This window comes from Oryctolagus cuniculus, chromosome 1, assembly GCF_964237555.1.
Source record: "Oryctolagus cuniculus chromosome 1, mOryCun1.1, whole genome shotgun sequence".
Lineage (NCBI taxonomy): Eukaryota > Metazoa > Chordata > Mammalia > Lagomorpha > Leporidae > Oryctolagus > Oryctolagus cuniculus.
Genome location: NC_091432.1, coordinates 66,866,003 through 66,887,136, shown reverse-complemented (window position 1 = coordinate 66,887,136; position 21,134 = coordinate 66,866,003). Strand labels below are relative to the sequence as shown.

At 42.5% G+C, this 21,134-nt stretch overlaps 1 protein-coding gene across 6 annotated transcripts in view; it reads right to left on the bottom strand.

The window, feature by feature from the left end:
* The window catches only part of UVRAG (UV radiation resistance associated), a 324,263-nt gene that overhangs the window by 288,215 nt on the left and 14,914 nt on the right, over nt 1-21,134 (bottom strand). For all 6 annotated transcript variants that reach the window (XM_017344617.3, XM_051822278.2, XM_017344612.3 and 3 more), the window contains exon 2: nt 3,207-3,324. In XM_017344617.3, the coding sequence (XP_017200106.2) occupies nt 3,207-3,324 (118 nt within the window). The remainder of the gene's footprint in view (nt 1-3,206; nt 3,325-21,134) is intronic.

Here is a 21,134-nt window from a genome sequence, read left to right as displayed (position 1 = left end):
GGATTTCAAGAAAGAGAATCACGGTGGTTATCAGGGTGAGGCGGAAAAACAGGGTACTTGGGGACAGGTGAAAAGGCAGTTTTAACGTGAGCCTTTATATATGTTTGGAACCATAGACTGCATCACCTAACAAAAATCTCATTAAAAAGAAAAAATATTTGAGAGCCTAGTATATGGCAAGCACTGTTCCGGGTACTGGGGACAGTGCAAGGAGCAAAAGTGAGCTAAAAAGTTCTGCCCTCAGACCAGCACTGTGGCTTAGCAGCTAAAGCCACCACCTGCAGTGCCGGCACCCCATAAGGGCACCAGTTTGTGACCCAGCTGCTCCACTTCCGATCCAGCTCTCTGCTGTGGCCTGGGAAAACAGTAGAAGATGGCTCAAGTCTTTGGGCCCCTGCACCCGCGTGGGAAACTGGAAGAAGCTCCTGGCTCCTGGCTGTGGATCAGTGTAGCTCCAGCTGTTGCAGCCACTTGGGCAGTGAACCAGAGGATGAAGACCTCTCTCTCGCTCTCACTCTCTCCCACCCCATCGTGTAACTCTTTCAAATAAATAAATAAATCTTTAAAAAAAAAAAAGTTCTGCCCTCATGAGCTTATTACATTCTAGTGGATAGAGACATACATTAACCACATAATTAAATATCCACTGTATCCAATGATCTTAAGTAAAGTGGAGGAAAATAAATCAGAAAGGAGAAAAGTCACAAAACAGTGATCAAGGAGAGTTGGCCTGAGAAATACTTGGTATAAGGACCTGAGATAGACATGGAGAAAACTGGAGCAAAGAACAACCAGCAAGTGCAGAGTCCTTTAAGTTGAAACAATCTTGATGTGGCTAGACAGAGCTGGGAAGAGCACCAGGAGACTTCCAAGAGCCAAGGGGGTGAGATCATGAAAGACCTTCAGGAAGTAAACAGGACTTTTGTTTTTACTCTGAATCAGATGGAAAGCCCCAGGAAGGTTTTGAGGAGGAATAACATTTTAATAAGATCTTGATAGGGCCGGCGTCGCGGCTCACTAGGCTAATCCTCCGCCTTGCGGCGCCGGCACACTGGATTCTAGTCCCCGTCCGGGTGCCAGATTCTGTTCTGGTTGCCCCTCTTCCAGGCCAGCTCTCTGCTGTGGCCCGGGAAGGCAGTGGAGGATGGCCCAAGTGCTTGGGCCCTGCACCCCATGGGAGACCAGGATAAGCACCTGGCTCCTGCCATCGGATCAGCGCGGTGCACCGGCCGCAGCGCGCACTGGCCACGGCGGCCATTGGAGGGTGAACCAACGGCAAAAAGGAAGACCTTTCTCTCTGTCTCTCTCTCTCACTGTCCACTCTGCCTGTCAAAAAAATAAATAAATAAATAAGATCTTGATAGAGAAAAAAATGAAGGGTTACGTGGATAGATAAATCTGTTAGAAGTCTGTCAACACAGGTGTGGAGATATTAAGAAGTGGGCCACATATGGAGACATTTTGATTTAAAAGAAGAGTCAAAATTATTTGCTGAAAGATTTGGTGTGGGGTATAAGAGAAAGAAGACAATCAAGGACGCCAGGATTTTTAGTCAAGGAAATACAGTTGCTATTTTCTAACAGAATAAAGAAAATAGGAGGTGGGTCAGAGCTGGAACATCAGAAACTCCACTTTGAACATCGGAGATTAAGTTATCAGGGCTGGATGCATGGTACAGCAGTTAAGATGCCACTTGGGATACCCACATCTCAGATCACAGCACCTGAGTTCAAGTCTCCGCTCAGCACCTGCTTCCAGCTTCCTGATAATGCAGACCCTGGGAGGCAGCTGCTGATGGTTCAAGTGGTTGGATCCCTGCCACCCACGTGGGAGACCTGGTTTGAGTTCCTGGCTCCTGGCTTTGGTTGGAGAGCGAAGCAGCTGAAAGAAATTATCTCCCTTTCTCTCCCCCTCCAGGTCCACTCTCTACTTTTCAAAAAAACAAATAAATAAAAACTATTAAAACTCCAGATGAAGATGTAGAATAGGCAACTGGATATATGAGTTCAAAGGAAAGCTCAATGGAAAATATTTGAAACTACTGAAACCTCAATGAGATCACCAAATTGTATTACATTTCAAAAAATGCATGGAAAATGGAATTAAGAGATAACTTTATTTTGGTGCAAAAGAATTTTAAATTCATGCATAGGTTTTTAATAATACACATTTTCCACAAACTTTTTGAAGATTCCTCAGATAGAGTTCCTCTTCTGAAATATTTATGCTAAGTGGCATGCCAGGGGAGGAAAGACACTTCATTTCAAGGGTAAGAACACAACTATGGCTGAAGAACAAATTTGATTTTATAAAAATCCCAAGTTTAAGAATGAATGAGGAGCTGGCGCTGTGGTATAGTGGGTAAAGCCACCGCCTGCAGGGTTGACATCCCATATGGGCATCAGTTCAAGTCCCAGCTACTCCACTTCCGATCCAGCTCTCTGCTATGGCCTGGGAAAGCAGTAAAAGATGGCCCAAGTCCTTGGGCCCCTGCACCTGTGTGGGAGATTCAGATGAAGCTCCCAGCTCCTGGCTTCAGCCTGACAGCCCTGGCTGTTAAGGGCCATCTGGGGAGTCAACCAGCGGATGGAAAATCTCTCTGCCTCTGCCTCTCTGCCTTTCAAATCAATAAATAAATCTTAAAAAAAAAAAAAAGAATGAATGAATCAGGAGTCCGTGCTGTGGTGTGCGGATTCGAATATTGGCTGCTCCATTTCCGATCCAGCTCACTGCTAATGCACCTGGGAAGGCAGTGGAAGATGGCCCAGGTACTTGTGCCCCTGCCACCCACGTGGGAGACACGGAAGAAGTTCCTGGCTTCAGCCAGGCTTAGCCCTGGCCATTGCGGCCACTTGGGGAGTAAACCAGCAGACGGAAGACCCCTCTCTCTCTCTACCTCTCTGTGTAACTCTTTCAAATAAATAAAATAAATCTTTAAAAAAAATGCTAGCTTCTGGAATATTAACAGTTAACATTCATAAAGAAATTATAAACTTATCAACATAAGGTTCTGTTATCTGAAAGAACTATCCAATAGCCATGCTTCTTCAATATACATAACAACTGCTCATGAGATATTTTCGGACAGCATGACAATTTAGCTTTCCCATAAAGAGGAATAGCAGGAAACACTGAGAATAACTCACGTTACAGGAAAAGTAAAATGAGATCAACAGTCTGGAGAGCAAGCCCCCAGGTCTCCTTACCTTTATATATCTTTTCAGTATTACACAAGTGAAGTGTAAAGTAGGTATCAAGGAGCTGATGGCCGTTTCTATTAACAATGTTCCGAGCAGCGATGTTCCGAAGATGTCGAAGACGCCGCTAAAATGTAACAGAAGGAGACAGCATTCAGCCTTATTCTTCCTAGAAGAAAGCTTTTTCAGAAAGCTAGTGTCCATATATGAAATGGTTATCCCAGCCATTTATTTGTTGAGTCAGAAACTATAACTCAGTCTCTTATTTAGGTCTCATCATCCACTTTGTACCAGAATGGAATCAAACCTGTTCTGTCTATATACCATATACCAGGTTGTTCTTGGCATGAAACAACAACAGAAATGAAATATTTCTGAGAAGTAGAAATGTTACATGAGTACTATATACCTGTGGGACAGCATTGGTACTCCTTGAAACACAAACTAAGTAGCAATTTGCTTTTTGCCACCAAAAAATACCTGCAAAGTCCATCTCATACCAACAAAAACCCAGCAGTTATTACATACATACACTCCCACTGCTTGTTTAAGTTATGTGCTAGGTAATCCATACAACCAGAAAAAGAGGCCAACGCCACAATATAAAAGGAATAACTCACTGGTCACTGCATCCAGCCAATAACTACAGTGTTGTAAGCTCGAATTAAATTCTCACTTCACCAGTCGTCAACCAGTCTCTATTTCCTAATCAGGCCTCCTTCCTAAAAATTTCTCCAACCAGGATGCTTGAATTATTTGAGTCATAAGTGGCAGAAATGCAAGAAGCTCCACAAGAATCAGAAAAAAAAAATTACAAGAAAAGCTTCAGGGATAGTCAAATCACTGCATATCAAAAACACAAAATATTCAGGCAAACATTATGGTACATCAGGGTAAGTCACAGCTTGGGAAGCCCACATCCCATGTCTGAGCGCCGATTTGAGTTCTAGCTGCTCTGCTTCTGACCCAGCTTCCTGCTAATGCACCTGTGAGGCAGCAGATACTGAACCAAGTACTTGGATTGCTGCCACCCATATAGAAAACCTGGACAGAGTTCCCAGCTCTTGCCTTTGGTCTCAACTAGCCACAGCTGTTGTGCACACTTGGGGAGTGAATCAGCAGATGGAAAATTTCTCTCTCCCTCTGTCATTCTGCCCTTCAAATAAAGAAATCTTTTTAAAAAGAGAAGGAATATTGGCAATGCTAAAGTCTGCACACATCAGATTCATCCCTAAAAGCCAGTTCCCTGTGTCATAAAATTATCTTCAGAAACTTAAAAATAGAAGTCAAGTGCTCAGTTTTAAAATATGCTTACAGCTCTCCCTTCAGGCCGAAAACCAGCCCATTTTCCCAAGGTAAGTCTATCTTCAATCACATGAGAAGGCAGCCAGAGGGCCCCATCCTTTTTTTCCATGCACATACGTTCCCAATCCTTCTCCCAAGGTAGAGATTAAGATTCTTTGAGAAAGAAGGCTATTGTCTAATAAATTTGTTTAATCCTTTAAGTATGAAAAGCTCCAAATGTATTTACAAAAGTTTCCTAAGGCTTACTCTGAAAGACTCATGCTTCCACAAGTACCAACAGTTTTTACTTCACACCCTAGACTACAGCAACCATTTTCGCTCACTGTACACTTTTCATTGGCCCTTTCAGTCAAATTTTAAGTTGACAGGAGCCACTAATTATCCGTATACAATAAGCATATCTGTTTGGCAGTATAATTACTTCCTCTGCTCAGACCTACAAATATTACCCAAAGCCTCTAGAATAAAATACACACTTCCCATTATTGTTTTCAGAGTTCTCAGCAGGCTGACTTCTCTATATCCCACCCTTACTTTCCACCAGATGTACCACATACCCAGCCCCTGGATCACACAGGACTGTGGAAGGTTCTATGAATCCAGCCACACACTTTCCTAGCTCCACAGTCTTGCTCATGCTACCCCTCAAACTAGACTACCACCCCTTTCCCTTTTCTATAAGGAATCCTATTCACACTTCAAAGTTCAGGAGGAAAAATTCCCCCTTCCAATTCTCCAACTGAAATTAATTGCTCCTTTATTAGCATAAATAAGAACTTTATTTCTCTCTCTACTGTGGTAGTTATTTCATTCAGCCTTGTGTTAATTACAGTTATCTTCCCTATTAATCTAACAGGAAAAGACTTATATTAGAGATCATTACCATTACCATACTGGCAGAATTTATTAAACACTTACTATGTGTCATGCACTGTGTTAAACATTCTATACATGCAATCCTTTAAGTTTCATAACAACTCTATGAGGTTACATATTCCTCATTATCATTATTCATTTCTTTATCCCAATATTTGTAAGTCACCAAATGTAAACAAAGAAATAAAACAGTAAATAATGAGAGAATATTTCAAAAGAAGGAAGAAAAGAAATCAAAGAGGCTACACCTTTATCTATGGGTATGTTTACCTATACACTATATATACCTAATAGATATGACTGGGTCTTTCCACTCTTCTACTGCTAGAGAGGACACAGCAATGCCCTATCCTTCAACTCGCGAATGACAAATGCAATCATAATGCAACTGACAGTATGTAGGGCTTGGACAAGGATTGAATCTATAATGGAAGCATCATATTACTGCAGAAATCTCTGCATTCTGTAGGAAGTTAGGGCAACCACCTCCAAGGCACCCTAGACCTGAGTAGTGTAGAATCCTTACCAAACTCTGATGCTCACCCAGTAGAGAGTGGAGAACACAGAACATTTCAAACCTATGTGTGGGGAGCAACTCGGACTAGACTAAGTTACTGGAATTAAGACTTATTCTATGCATCTGCTCTCCCACAATATGGTGCTGGGAGAGAAGAAAACAGCTTCTACACAGCTGCCTCCAGTTCAGCCAATAAACTGTAGGACCTACTCCTGATTGGAGGAGAGCAGCGTACTCGGCGTGTGGGCAGCCGAGTTAGGATTGGCGGAGGAGGACTATAAAGGAGGAGAGAGACGGCATGCACCAGGAACATCTAAGAGGGAACATCTAAGGGGAACATCTAAGAGGAACATCTAAGAGGAACATCTAAGGGGAACACCTGTGCAGCCCCCGAGAGAGCCGGCCGGCGGAGTGCCGCTCCCCTGCGGAAGTGGGGAAAGTGGCCAGGGGGAACCGCCCTTCCACGGAGGTGGAAGGGACAGTAGCCAACCCGGGAAGAACCAGCAGCAAACCCGGGGAGGGCCGAGCAGACGAAAGAACAGCGCAGGGTCCTGTGTCATTCCTCCACGAAGAGGGGGAGCGACACCTATGAACTGACTGAAAAGTGAACTTGGGGCAAGTCTCAGCAGTGCCTCAGGACTAGCACAAATCCTCAGGACCCACATAAAAATACTTCATGGTCTAGGAGCACTATCTAGCATAAGATTTTTTGTTTACCTCCTTTATGTAGAACTAAATACCAGGTCATTGGGGCTGTCATTGTGGCATAGAAGGTTAAGCCTCTGCCCAAATGGGTGCTAGTTCAAGACCTGGCTGCTCCCCTTCTGATCCAGCTCCCTGCTAATGCTCTTGGGAAGCCAGCAGAAGATAGCCCAGGTCCTTGGACCCCTGCACCCACACGGGATACCCGAGGAGGCTTTGGACTCCTGGCTTTGGACTGGCCCAAGCCCTGGCCATTGTAGCCATTTGGGGAGTGAACCAGTGGATGGAAGACCTCTCTCTACCTCTCTCTCTCTCTCTCTCTCTGTTTCTCTCTGTTTCTCTCTCTCTCTCTCTCTCTCTCTCTCTCTAACTCTGCCTTTCAGATAAATAGAAAATAATTTTTAAAAAAATCAGGTCATCTCTTCAAATGGTCCACCTATATAAGTTAAAACCCAACTATCTTATGATCTAATTGGTTCAAATATCTCAGGGAAGTAAAAATGTTCTGATTAATTAAAACTTATAGTCTTGGGGCTGACACTGTGGCACAGTAGGCTAATCCTTTGCCAGCGGTGTCAGTATCCCATATGGGCACCAGTTCTAGTCCCTGCTGCTCCTCTTCCAGTCCAACTCTCTGCTATGTCCTGGGAAAGCAGTAGAAGATGGCCCAAGTCCTCGGGCCCCTGAACCCGCCTGGGAGACCCGGAAGAAACTCCTGTCTCCTGGCTTTGGATCAGCACAGCTCTGGCTGTTGTGGCCATTTGGGGAGTAAATGAGCTGGAAGGAAGACCTCTTTCTGTCTCTCCCTCTGTAACTCTACCTCTCAAATAAATAAATAAAATCTTTAAAAAAAATTGATAGAATCTTTGTAATTATTCTTTAAGATAACATTCCAGTCAATCTTCTTTACTTGGAACCTCCTTATACTTTCTCAAATGCTCAACTTTATGCCTTCACAGTTAAAAATGCTCTGTGTGCATCATTCTACTGTGGTAGCTTTTGGCAGTCTGAGTTGTGTTTTTGCTGTTGTTGTTTTGTTTTGTTTTGTTCTGTTTTTTTTTTGGCAGGCAGAGTGGACAGTGAGAGAGAGAGACAGAGAGAAAGGTCTTCCTTTTGCCCTTGGTTCACCCTCCAATGGCAGCCACGGCCGGCGCGCTGCGGCCGGTGCACCATGCTGATTCGATGGCAGGAGCCAGGTACTTCTCCTGGTCTCCCATGGGGTGCAGGGCCCAAGCACTTGGGCCATCCTCCACTGCACTCCCTGGCCACAGCAGAGAGCTGGCCTGGAAGAGGGGCAACCGGGACAGAATCTGGTGCCCCGACCGGGACTAGAACCCAGTGTGCCGGCACTGCACGGCGGAGGATTAGCCTAGTGAGCTGCGGTGCCGGCCTTGAGTTGTGTTTTAATAACATTCATCTCCAAAGCTGAAGAGATTTTGGATATTTAAGTTCGAATTAACATGACTAAAATATTTTTGAAACACTATATAATACATTTTATATAGAGGTTAAAAACGTTCACTAACATATAAAATTAAAACTTATTCAGATTTTATTTGGGAGATGTATAATTAGAGAATGACTATCCAAAATGTTGCCAGTGGGCAAAAGGGCAGAATGATCCTAACCCCTCATCTTTTCATGTATCTTTCAAATATAAATCTGAACACAAAACTTCTGTCACACGCATAGAAATTCAGAACATCTGCTTTAGTAAAAAAAAAATCATTCATTAATATGATTGTAAATCAATGCTTCTAAAGAAACTAAAGTAGCTAGTTTTCTTGTTAATAGCACCAATTTCCTAAGAAAACTGCTTTAAAACTTAACTGTAGTCAATAAGAATTTGTTTTTCTATTTGTCTGTTTCAGCCTGCCCAGCATCTTTTTTGTTAAAACAAACAAATGAACACACACACCCTCAGAATTTCCTTTAAAGAACCACTTCCTCCAGGAACAGTCCTGTGGAGTTAACTCCACGTCCAGCATCAGTAGTGACCATGGGATTCAGATTGGGCCAATCAGCACACTTCCACTGCCCAGACCACAATATATTACCCACTTATGGCCAATGAAAATCTCAGAAATTATATTAAGCTACTGAGAGTTCTCTGCCCACATCCCCCACAGGCCCTGAACCTGGAAGGACATAGGGTTAGAGATACTGGCCACCATCTGTCCATCACAATGAAGACGCAATGATACCAACAAGAAATAGAGCAGAGTCAGGAGACGTGGAGTTCAAGTGCAGTTACTACTTAAGTCTCTGGATCAAACCGTACCTAAAATGAGTACCATAATGACAAGCATCAGCCCATCCCTGTACAGCTGTCAAAAATGATAAACATCGGGAGGACTTACCTATTATTAAGAATTTATCCATATCAGGACAGTAGATGAAGAGTAACTTTCTAATTTAGTGGAAAGGTATAAATAATACTTTATTTTGTTAAGCATCCCCATATTTTAGAAAATGATCATAACTGTTAGGCCAATCTCTTTTTGTTGATAGAATTTTGACCCTCAGTATAGAGGACAGCAAGGCTTAAAAATTAGTCAGATCACACTTTAGAACTAAAAGAAACCCAAAGCAAACTTCAGTGCTGAATTATATATGCTTCTGTGGTTCTATTATCCGCCCCACCATGCTCTGCTTGCCCTTGTGGATATCTAAAATGTTCTGGCTTCTGAGAACTGGAGTGTCCTTGATCTCCTCCTCACTGCTGGAGAGTGATGGGGAGGCTAATGGCTGGAAGAAAAAGGAAATGGTCCCCACGCATCCTTCTTCCCCTTGCTTAACAACCAAAGTACTGGCACTATGGCGTAACGGGTAAAGCCGCCGCCTGCAGTGCTGGCATCCCATATGGCCACTGGTTCGAGACTTAGTTGCTCCACTTCCAATCCAGCTCTCTGCTATGGCCTGGGAAAGCAACAGAAGATGGCACAAGTCCTTGGCCCCTGCACCCATGTGGGAGACCCAGAAGAAGCTCCTGGCTCCTGGCTTCGGATCGGTACAGCTCCAGCCATTGCAGCCATCAGGGGGGTAAACCAGAGGATGGAAGAACTCTCTCTCTCTCTCTCTGCCTCTCCTCTCTCTGTGTAATTGTGACTTTCAAGTAAATAAGTAAATATTAAAAAAAAAAAAAAGTACCACGGTTCTCAAACATAATTTCTCCACACATCCCCACAATCACCAAACGAAACCACCCCCACATACAATCATACAACTTTTACAACTCCCACGGCATCGGCAAGTCGAAATTTGCTTTATCTCCAAGAGTCATTACAAATTAATAACACAGACAATAGCCAATAACCTACCATCCAGTAGAAAAGGGGCAAAATATATGAAAAGGCAGGCCACAGCAAAAGAAATGGAAATAATCAGTGAATGCATGAAGATATGTGTAAGAACAACCATAAGTAAAGACACGCACATTAAAACAAACATGCTGTCTTGGGGCAGACTGTCATTTCCAAACATGGTAGCGCCGATTCATCCCATCTCACGTGCTCCGTTACACTGTGATGTTTCCACTTTGCCAGTAAGAAGAAGTCACATTTAAGGGTGACTCCAACAGAAACGACACTATGTGACTTCGAGGCTAAATCACGCAGGTGCTGTGGCTTCTCCCTGCTCCTCAGGATGCTCTTCCTGGACCCGTGACTCCCTGGTGAGGGACACAGGAAGAGCCTCACAGGTGTTCTCCACAGCTGGTATCTCTAGATCTGTAAGTGACCATGTCCTGAGCCCCTGAGCCTCCCGAATGACATCATGGCAAGCAGCAACAAGTTGTTTCCATCCGAACTAGAGATTCATAAACAAAATAGCCGGCACCGCAGCTCACTAGGCTAATCCTCTGCCTTGCGGCGCCGGCACACCGGGTTCTAGTCCCGGTCGGGGCGCCGGATTCTGTCCCGGTTGCCCCTCTTCCAGGCCAGCTCTCTGCTGTGGCCCGGGAAGGCAGTGGAGGATGGCCCAAGTGCTTGGGCCCTGCACCCCATGGGAGACCAGGAGAAGCACCTGGCTCCTGCCTTCGGATTAGCGCAGTGCACCGGCCACGGCGGCCATTGGAGGGTGAACCAAGGGCAAAAGGAAGACCTTTCTCTGTCTCTCTCTCACTGTCCATTCTGCCTGTCAAAAAAAAAAAAAAAAAAAATGATGTCGTTTTAAGTCACTACATTTTCTATTTGACAGCAATAGATAACTGAAGAGATCTACCTGATTAAACAAACTACTGTATTTTTGTCTCTGAGGGTTGATACAAGTACAGTAAATAATATCGGGAAACATACAAACTGGTCTAATTTGGAGCAAGGGCAATTTAGCGACAATTACCGGATTTCTAAATGCACAAAATATTTGACCAAGCAATCCCACAAGTCAGACAAATGTGTGCAAATTTGTTTATTCCCACACTGCTGTAAAAGCAAAACCTGAATAACCACTCTTTAATTGTAGTACATTCAAAAAAGGAAAAACCATGTAAGTATGCTTTAAAAGCTATTAAAATGTAAGAAAAATAAACAAAAGAACAAGAAATGTTAAATGTTCACATAAAAAAAATACTACCATATACCCTGAGTGATGCAGATCAGGAGCTGGTGAAGTTGAAAGGGTCAGAGAGTAAATATTTTACACTGTTCAGGGATATCCAGTCCGTCTGCATATTTTTCTTTTTTACTTTGATTAGAATCCTTTATCAATGTAAAAACAATCCTTAGCTCATTGGTTGTTTAAAGAAAAAAACAAAAAACCACTGTTAGTCCTTGTTTGCTGAGCCCTGATACAGATGTTATGAGATAAATTTTAAAATAGTATTTGCTTTGGAAATGTAGTCAAATTTGTACTGGATACCTTTTCTCATTCCTACTCTAGACTCCAGGGTTCATTTGTTTTTAAGTGCAGGCATTTATTTCCAAAAAATGGGGGCAGTCTCAATGACAGGCAAGAGTTAAGGCCTAGGGACCAGTGCTGTGGCATAGCGGGTAAAGTCACCGCCTGCAGGGCCAGCAACTCATATGGGCGCCGGTTCAAGTCCCAGCTGCTCCATTTCCAATCCAGCTCTCTGGTATGGCCTGGGAAAAAGGTACAAGATGGCCCAAGTCCTTGGGCCCCTGCACCTACATGGGAGATCCAGAAGAAGCTCCTGGCTCCTGGCTTCAGATCCGCACAGCTCAGGCCGTTGCAGCCAACTGGGGAGTGAACCAGCGGGTGGAAGATCTCTCTTTCTCTCTGCCTCTCCTTCTCTCTCTGTGTGACTCTGATTTTCAAATAAATAAATAAATCTTTAAAAAAAAGAAAAAGAGTTAAGGCCTGGATTGTCTCAGGTAAATTCAGATGACTTTAAGTTTGCTTTAACTTTTTGGGGGACAACAAAAGCAAACTTAGAGGAAAACTAGTTTTCCATAGAAAGTAAAGATACTGAATTACCAAATAAAGAATTTAAACCTGATAAATTCAGGTTGGTTGGGGCCGGTGCTGTGGCTTAGAGGGTAAAGCCGCTGCCTGCAGTGCCAGCATCCCATATGGACGCTGGTTCGAGTCTTGGCTGTTCCACTTCCAATCCAGCTCTCTGCTATGGCCTGGGAAAGCAGTAAAAGATGGCCCAGGTCCTTGGGGCCCTACACCCATGTGGGAGACTGGGAAGAAGCTCCTGGCTCAGATGGAAGACCTCTCTTTCTCTCTGCCTCTCCTTCTCTCTCTGTATAACTCTTTCAAATAAACAAATACATCTTCTAAAAAAAATTCAACTCGGTCCTAAAATTCCCTTCTATATTACAGCACTCTCAGTCACCTACTGCTTCCTAATCCTTTAATGCTACCTGAAAGACTCACTGTGGAAGTTTCTTGCTTTTCAAAGACTTGTTGATTTATTTGAAAGGCAAAGTGACAAAGAGGGAGAGAGAGAGAGAGAGATCATCTATTCACTGGTTCACTCCCTAAATGGCTACAACAGCCAGGTCTGGGCCAGGTCTCCCATGTGGGTGGCAGGGCTCAAACACCTGGGCCATCATCTCCTGCCTTCTCACGTGCATTAGCAGGAAGCTGGATCAGAAGTGGGGCAGCCAGGACTTGAACCAGCATTTTAATATGAGATGCCAGAGTCACAAGAGACAGCTTCACTCACTGCACCACAAGCACTGGTCCCTGGAAAGTTTTGAAAGCACACACAATGCTTTAGAACTAGAGTCCAGTTGTTATTAGCTATAAGCAAACAGTACCAACAACGGTACAGATTTAAATAACCCAACAGCCCTAATCTCTCAGGAATCCCTTTCTTAGGGCTTGGTCCTAATTGAGAGCTGTCTCTGGCACAAACTATAACTAAAGTCTTTATTTTACCCTTCTCTCTGCTCTTTCCCAAGTTCAAGTTAGTCCAAGAATTTAATGCAGTCATTTACTAAGCACTATAAAAAAAAAGACATAGAAAAGACAAAATACATCTCTGAACTTTGTACAGTTCTTAAACTTGTGGCTCTGGGTTTCCTATCTCTACCCCATTTACCCCAATCTTAGTGGGAGATCCTCCTCCTTTTCCTCAAGGTAAGTTGACTATAAGGAAAAAAAAAAAAAACACACAATCCTTTGCAATAACAAATCCAGCGCTGCCCTCTGTGTGTCTCTCTCACTGTCCCCATCTCGTTCCTTCCTTCTATTTTTTCTTGTTGGTATTTCCTTCACAGACTATGCTTAGGAACTGTGGGAATACAACACAGTATTCCCTAACTACAGAGTATGGGATCTCCCTGCCCCCCCCCTTTTTTTTTTAATTTGAGAGTCAGAGAGAGAAGACAGAGATAGGAAAACAGAAAGATGAGAAAAAGAGCTCTCACCCCCTGGCTCACTCCCCAAATGCCCACACAGCAGGGAACACAACACCAGTCTTGGACGCGGGTGGCCGGAACCCAGTTACCTGGGGCATCACTGCAGCATCCCAGGATCTGCCTCGCCAGAAAGCTTGAGTAAGCAACCACAGCCGGGAACAGAACCTGGGCACCCAGGTGTGGGGCGCAGGCATCTCACTGCCAGCCCAACAACTTGCTCCAGTGTGTGTAATCTTACTAAAGAAATGGAGTTCATTGCACAGAAAAAGGGAACATTTTATGTAAAATTTTACGCAGTATTTAGAAGCGTAAGTCCAAGGCAGAAAGACACAGGGATACACACGATGACCTCAGAAGATACACACAAAGGCAGATGCTTGGTTCAGGGGTTGTCACTGAGATGCCCACATCAGAGTCCTGGGTTCAAGGCCTTGCTCTGCTTCCAATTCCAGCCTCCTATTAATGTGTACCCTGGGAGGCAGCAGCGATGGCTTAAGTAGCAAGTTTCTGTCACCTACATGAGAGACTAAGATTGAGTTTCAGGCACCTGGTTTCAGCCTGGACCCAGTCCTTCTCTCTTTCAATTAACAAAAATTTTTTAATTTATTTTTTAAATTGGAAGACAAACGGCAGTTGTCAGTTGTCCAAGCATCAAGAATAATATCATGCCTGTATTTGCTTTAAAATAACTTGGTAGAGGGAGAGAAGACAAATAGCAGGCACGTAGATTAAACAAGATCCACCTCGAGGTAACAGTTATTAAAGCTGGTAATAGGTATCTGGGGTCCGTTACATCCCTCTCTTACTCTCTCTCCCCATATATACATGTAAGATATATACATTTCAATATGCATTACTATTCTGACCAATATACACTGATATATATTTCAGTGTACATGAAATTTCCACAATACAAAAGTTTTAAAGTAATAGCAATGAGTCAGAAAGAAAGTATAAGATCATATAAGAGCCTAAACAAAAACTGAGTTGGTAGGTGACTGATTAGATACTGGATGTGGCTGAAAAGAGGAAGAGAAGACCAATAAGAGAGCAAGAGTATTCATCAGGACACACGTATGTATACACACCCTATAGCTTACTTATGTCAAATTCCAGATGGTTTAAAAATATTTAAACATAAAGAAATCATGATGAAATGGTTTATAAAGTCTAAGAACACTACAAAACTCAGAAACTATCAAAACAAAATACTATACAAAATGTTTTCAAATCATGTATGGTAAAAAAAAAAAAAAGATAATAAGGGGCTGGTGGTGTGGCATAGTGAGTTGGGCCACTGTGTGTGATGCTGGCATCCCATATCAGAGTGCCAGTTCAAGTCCTGGCTGTTCCACTTCCGATCCAGCTCCCTGCTAATATCCCTGGAAAGCAGCAGAAGATGGACCCCTGCTACCCACATGGGAGACCTAAATGGAGTTCCAGATTCCTAGCTTCAGAATGGCCCAGTCCCAGGCACTGCGGCCATTTGATGAGTAAAATAGCAGATGGAAGATCTCTGTCTCTCTCTCTCTCTCTGTGTAACTGCTTTTCAAATAAATAAATAAATCCTTTAAAACATAAAAAAAATAAAATCATGCATGTCAAACTTCCACATGCAAATTCAAAGGAAAAAATAATCTAAGGAAACAATTTTAATTCAAATAATAAAAGCAATTTTCACTAAAACATAAAGAATTTGTAGAAATCAATAAGAAAAACTCTAATGACCCAACAGGAGAAAAAAAGGCAAAGAATATTGACAGATAATGCATACAAAAGGAAATACAAAGAGTTCTTAAACATAAAAAGACCCTCAACTTTACTCAGACATGCAAGCTAAAATTACAGTAAAGTTGGCATAGACCACAAAATCTGATAACATATTCCAAGATGAGGCAGTAGCAAAAAATGGGGCTGAAAGGAGTGTAAATGGCACAACCTGTGTGGACAGCAAGCTGGTAATATTTACCAAAATTACAAATGGACATATTCTTTGATGCAGCAATTCCATTTCTGCATATGTGCTAAAAATATACTCGAAGATATGCAATATATGTAAGACAATATTGCTTATATTAGTGAAAAAACTGGAAATAATGTAAATGTTCATCAATAGAGGGCTGGCTAAATTACAGTATATCTTGTAGGAAATAGCACATGGCTATATACTGACATGGCACAATCTCCAAGATATGCTATTAGTTTAAAAAAAATACAGTTGATATAGTCAGAGTGTTTAGAATGGTATCATTGTGTTTCGCAAAGGAAAAAGAATACAATCATGTAGCTACTGGAAAGGCACTACTATACTACCAGGTTAACACTGGCTGCCCCAGGGAGACAGAGTGGGTATACAGGCCACAGAGCAGCATAGTGACTGTTCACTGTACTCCCTTATCTGCCTTTTGGATTGTGAGTCCTATGAATATATGAACTATTTTTAAAAACAGAATTAAATTTACATTTTAAAAGAACAGAGATATGGCAACCAACCTTTAAACACAGGTGTATGTGGTACCCATTACCAGAAGCAGTGTGACAGAGTTACTCTAAGAACCAGATGAAATAATGGATATAAAAGCTCTCTGGAAAACTGTAAAGTACTTTATAAACATAAAGTCATACAAAAATGGGGATACTGAGAGCAGGATGTGGTTATCAGTGGAAATGATGAATTGATTTGGGCATTTCTAAACTTGAAGAGGCAGATTTAGAATTGATCTATTACTCTCTCTCTCTCTCTCTCTCTCTCTCCATCTCCTGACCTCTCTCTCTCACTCTCTCACTCTCTCACTCCCACTCTCACTCTCCTCCCTCTTTTCCTTCTTCGCCCCTTCCCTCCAGTCTGTCAGGTTTCCTCCAATAAAATCTTTCCCTTACAAAAAAAAAAAAAAAAAGGGAGAAGAATTGATCTATGTAAGCAGAGGTGACAAAGTCAAAAGAGTATAACAGACCCGAAGCAGAGACACTCAATAACTAGAATTCCAGGCCTGCAGGACTGGAAAGGACCCTTTGCTACCCTGCATCGCCAGGGAATTCACTGGCAAGTGCCACCTCTGACCTACCCAGTCAGAATCTGTGCTTTAACAAGATCCCCAGGTAGTTCACATGCACATGTTAATGAGCCCAGCCATCTCACATATTTTTCAGACAGTAAAACTGAAGGCCTAAGTAAAAATGACTTACCCGTGTTCACCCTGTTAATACGAAGCAAAATCAAGAATTGGACCCACGCCCTATCTCCTGGGCCAAGTACACCAAGTATTTGCTCCCAAGACATCCTGTTTCACAATCTTTGAGACTTCTTGGCTCTTCTGGTCTCCCATGTTCCCAATTCCATTTCAAATCATCCATCCAGACCCATCCATTCTTCCTTCACAGTATCTCCTGGCATCTGCTTCTTTCCCACACCCTTCAATCACTGCCCTAAAACTATCATGGTTTATACTATTAAAAACCAGCTTCCTTCTTATGCATCTATCAACTTTCTCTTATTTTTTTCATTTTTATTTATTTATTTTATTTTGCTTGAGGGACAGAAACAAAGATAGAACTTCCATCTGCAGGTTCAAAGGCCTGCAATAGCCAGGGTTGGGCAGGGGCAATCTAAAGCCAGAAGCCAGAAATTCATCCTTGGTCTCCCACTTGGGTGACAGGAACCCAATCGCTTGAGTCATGATCCACCATCACTCAGGGTGCACATCAGCAGGAAGCTGGAATCAGGAGATGGAGCCAGGACTCAACCCCAAGCACTCCAATACTGCATATGGGCATCTTAACTGGCAGCAAAACTACCAGGCCAAATGTCTGCCCTTCAACTTCCTCTTGCAAACAAGAGCTCATTTTCAAATAGCAAGCTCTATGAAATTCCTTAAGAAGGGGCAAATCATTAAAAAGCATTAAAGTTTAATGTGTTGATTTCAGGTAAAAGCTGTAGTTGAAACCCACAAGACTAGAAAGCTATTACTAAGTAATATTTTATTATTTATTTGAGAGGCAGAGTTACAGACTTCCACCCGCTGGTTCACTCTCCGAATGGCTGCAACGGTCGGAGCTGGGCCAATCCCAAGTCAGGAGCCAAGAACTTTTTCTGCATCTCCCACATGGGCACAGAGGCCCAAGCACTTGGGCCATCTTCTACTGCTTTCCCAGGCCACCAGCAGGGAGCTGGATCAGAAGGGGGGCAGCCTAGAATGAACCAGAACCCATATAGGATGCCAGCACTGCAGGAGGAGGCTTAACCAAATATGCCACAGCACTGGCCCCAAGTATTGACTTTTTGAAGAGCAAATAATATGGGAAGACTGTTACACATGCTTAGCTCCAACAGGGATAATTGAACAGACAGAATGTAGCACTCACAGCATGAAGCCTAACTCCTGTACAACAGCCTGCATGCTATAGCATGAAGGCAAACCCTTCTAAAGATTCTCCTATACAAACTAAGTTGGACTAAATCTACCTGAAAATACAAAAGGAGAGAACTTCAGTTGAAAATCCAATTGTAGGGCTGGTACTGGGGCACAGTGGGTAAAGCCACCACCAGCAGTGCTGGCATCCCACATAGGCGCCAGTTCAAGTCCCAGCTGCTCCACTTCCAATCCAGCTCTCTGCTGTGGCCTGGGAAAGCAGTACAAGATGGCCCAAGTCCTTGGACCCCTGCACCCATGTGGGAGACCCAGAAGAGGCTCTCAGCTCAGCTCCGGCCATTGCAGCCAATTTGGGTGTGAACCAGCGGATGGAAGATCTCCTTCTGCCTCTCCTTCTCTCTGTGTGTAACTCGGACTTTAAAGTAAATAAATAAATCTTTTTTAAAAAAAGAGAAGAAAAGAAAATCTAATTGTGAGCTATTTATTTCAGTGATCCCAAAGACTTTTTGTGATGTGGCACACACTTAGCAAGATAGAGTCTGAATTCCAGCTTTGCTATTTCTCTTGAGAATGTGTTTAACCTCTCTAAGCTTCTACACTTACCTGTGAAATGGAACTAATAGTTTCAACCTCATACAGTTGTAATGAGTAGTAAATGGGGAACTGGAAAGTACACCAAACACAAAGCTAGAACATTAACAGTTCAATAATGATACTACTATCAATCATCCAAAAGCTTCCTTAGCCTTTGTTGGTTGATTTTCATGTACTTCCACAATCTATCCATTACCTGGAGCTACAAAGGGTTGTGAAGGTAGAGGCAAAAATTAAATTGGAGATTGTATTTCAAATCCAATGGGCAAACAGAGTAAGGCAGTGGAAAAGAGCTTTGAATTTTAAAGCCAGAAGAACTGAGTTTAAACTCTAGGCCTCTGCCCTATTCTTTTCTGGGTCTTGGTTTTCTCACTTATTCTAGGAGATGGGGGCAGAGGAGCATTCAAACTACTGTAGCTAAAAATACTACGAGAATGAGCTTAAATAGGTTAGCTACTAAAAGCACAAGACAGGGTAGCAACAGATAAAAAGTAAAGGATGGAAAACTTGCTCAAGGATAATAGTAAAGGATATTTCTGGAATAATGTGTGACAACAAACCTGAACCTTTAAAAAAAATTTATTTATTTGAAAAGCAGAGTGACGCAGAGAGGGAGAGGGAGGCGGAAAGAAAGAGACCTATCAATCAATTGTCCATTCATTGGTTCACTCCCCAGTTGGCCACAATAGCCGGGATTGGGCCAGGTCATAGCCAGAAGTCAGGAATTCCATCCTGGTCTCCCAAATGGGTGGAAAGTGCCTGAGTACTTGGGCAATCTTCCACTGCCTTCTCAGGTGTATTAGTAGGAAGCCAGATCAGAAGCATAACAACAAGGAACTGAACCAACATTGCAATATGGGATGCCAGTGTTGCAAGCTGCTTAAGCTACTGTGCCACCAAGCAGTCCCATAAACAATGAATCTCGAATGCAGGAAAATATGGCAGGGAATCACAAAATCGTACTAAAATGAACCCTTACAATTAAATACACACACCAAGTCATTCTTCATGACCAAGCTCTACAATTTCTACTTTGGAGGGTCCTTCTTGACCTCTTGCCCTACCCACTACCCAAATCAAGATGATCATTTACTCTTCTGTGCCAAGACTACTAATGAGGTAGTAGTAGTGATGACAGGACAACATTACTTGAGTACCAAGTATTAAGCAAATCCATTACTCATCCAATCCTCTTAACAACGCTACAGGATAGGCTGTTATGGGGCCCGTTTTTCCTGGGCCTCCCTGAAGCATAGGGAATTTAAGTAAGTTCCAGACTGCCTACCTAAGAAATGGTGGGACCAGAAACTGAACACAAGATGTCAGGTTCTAAACATTTCTTGACTACTGTACTATTAAAAAAAAAATCAAAATGGAGTCACTCATGTTAGCTGTACAGTACCAAAACCAAGTTGTTATCCCATCTGAGAAATCAGGAAAGACATACCAAATTTCCCAAAAGGGCCAGTTTCAACTGGCATGAAAATGAAACTGGCCTCTGCTTTAATCCTAACAAAAAAAAAACAATCTAAAGTAACCAATCAGTTGTTCTTCTACTACTGTCTCACTGTCCTCACATTACAAGGAAATTAACTGTGAAATAACCCATCTCCCTTTGAAAGGACCAAAACCCCTTTGAAGCAACCAATCTCCATTTGTTCTTTGTTTGTGCTTTCTTCAGCCCTTTTCTGTCTGCAAGCCTACTCTCCTCTGCTCAGCCAACTGGAACATTTAACTCACTTTTATGGACTGGACAGTTGCCCATTTCTAGAATCGCAAATAAAGCCAACTAATACATTTAAATTTTTGGTGATTGACAAATTGACATCAATAAAGTTTTACTGGAATACAGCCACACTCATCTGTATACAGATGGTGCCACACTACAACAGCAGAACTCAAGAGCTGCTACAAAGACCACAGGACCTGCAGGAACTGAAACATGGCCTATCCAGCCATGTCTCTCACCTGCTAGAAAGTGAGGGACCTTGTCCATTGCCACTTTATCTCCAGCCTATCGTGGGTGTGGCCCTATAAAGTATTCTAGACCTCAATCACCCCACAGTCCACCTGCCCATTTTGCTTTATGAGCTACTTGCTGAAGGAAAAACTAAAAAAGTTTCCTCTGGATATTAACAATTTCAACAATTTTCTAGATAGTAACATATCAGTGGATGAAGGCAGTACCCATTTTCTCCAGGACATCCCTCTGTTCATCAGAGAAGACAAAGTTTAAAACGTTTTTTCATAATGCTAAATAAAGCTGTTTTCATTTTCCTTTTTTAAAAAAAGTTGAGTTTTATGAATTAGTGCTCATACAAAGAATGGCTGGAATTAAGGAAGGAAATCATTCATATCCTCTGAAAGACATAAGTAGATCGGCGGAAACAAAGCACACGGTTTTGAAATTTCAAATCCTGTGCCTAACAGTTCAAAAAAGGTCCTCTATATGCATCTACAAAATTAGTGACTGACTCAGTTTTTTCTACTACATACTCAGATAAAGTTTTAACACAGCCTGACAGGAACATATGAATTACTTAAGAGTTCAGATTTAAACCCTTAGCCACAAAAAGCATAGCCTTGCTAAAGATCACGAAGTCTTTCTGGGGAAAAACAGCTATAATTCTCATTCCCATTTTCACTTTTATATCTTCCTTTTCTTCTTACCCAGGAGTCTACTAAAGAAAGCCAAAAGTGACTGCAAGTTTCATGAACAACTTCCTGATGTTTCTCCTTATTTTCT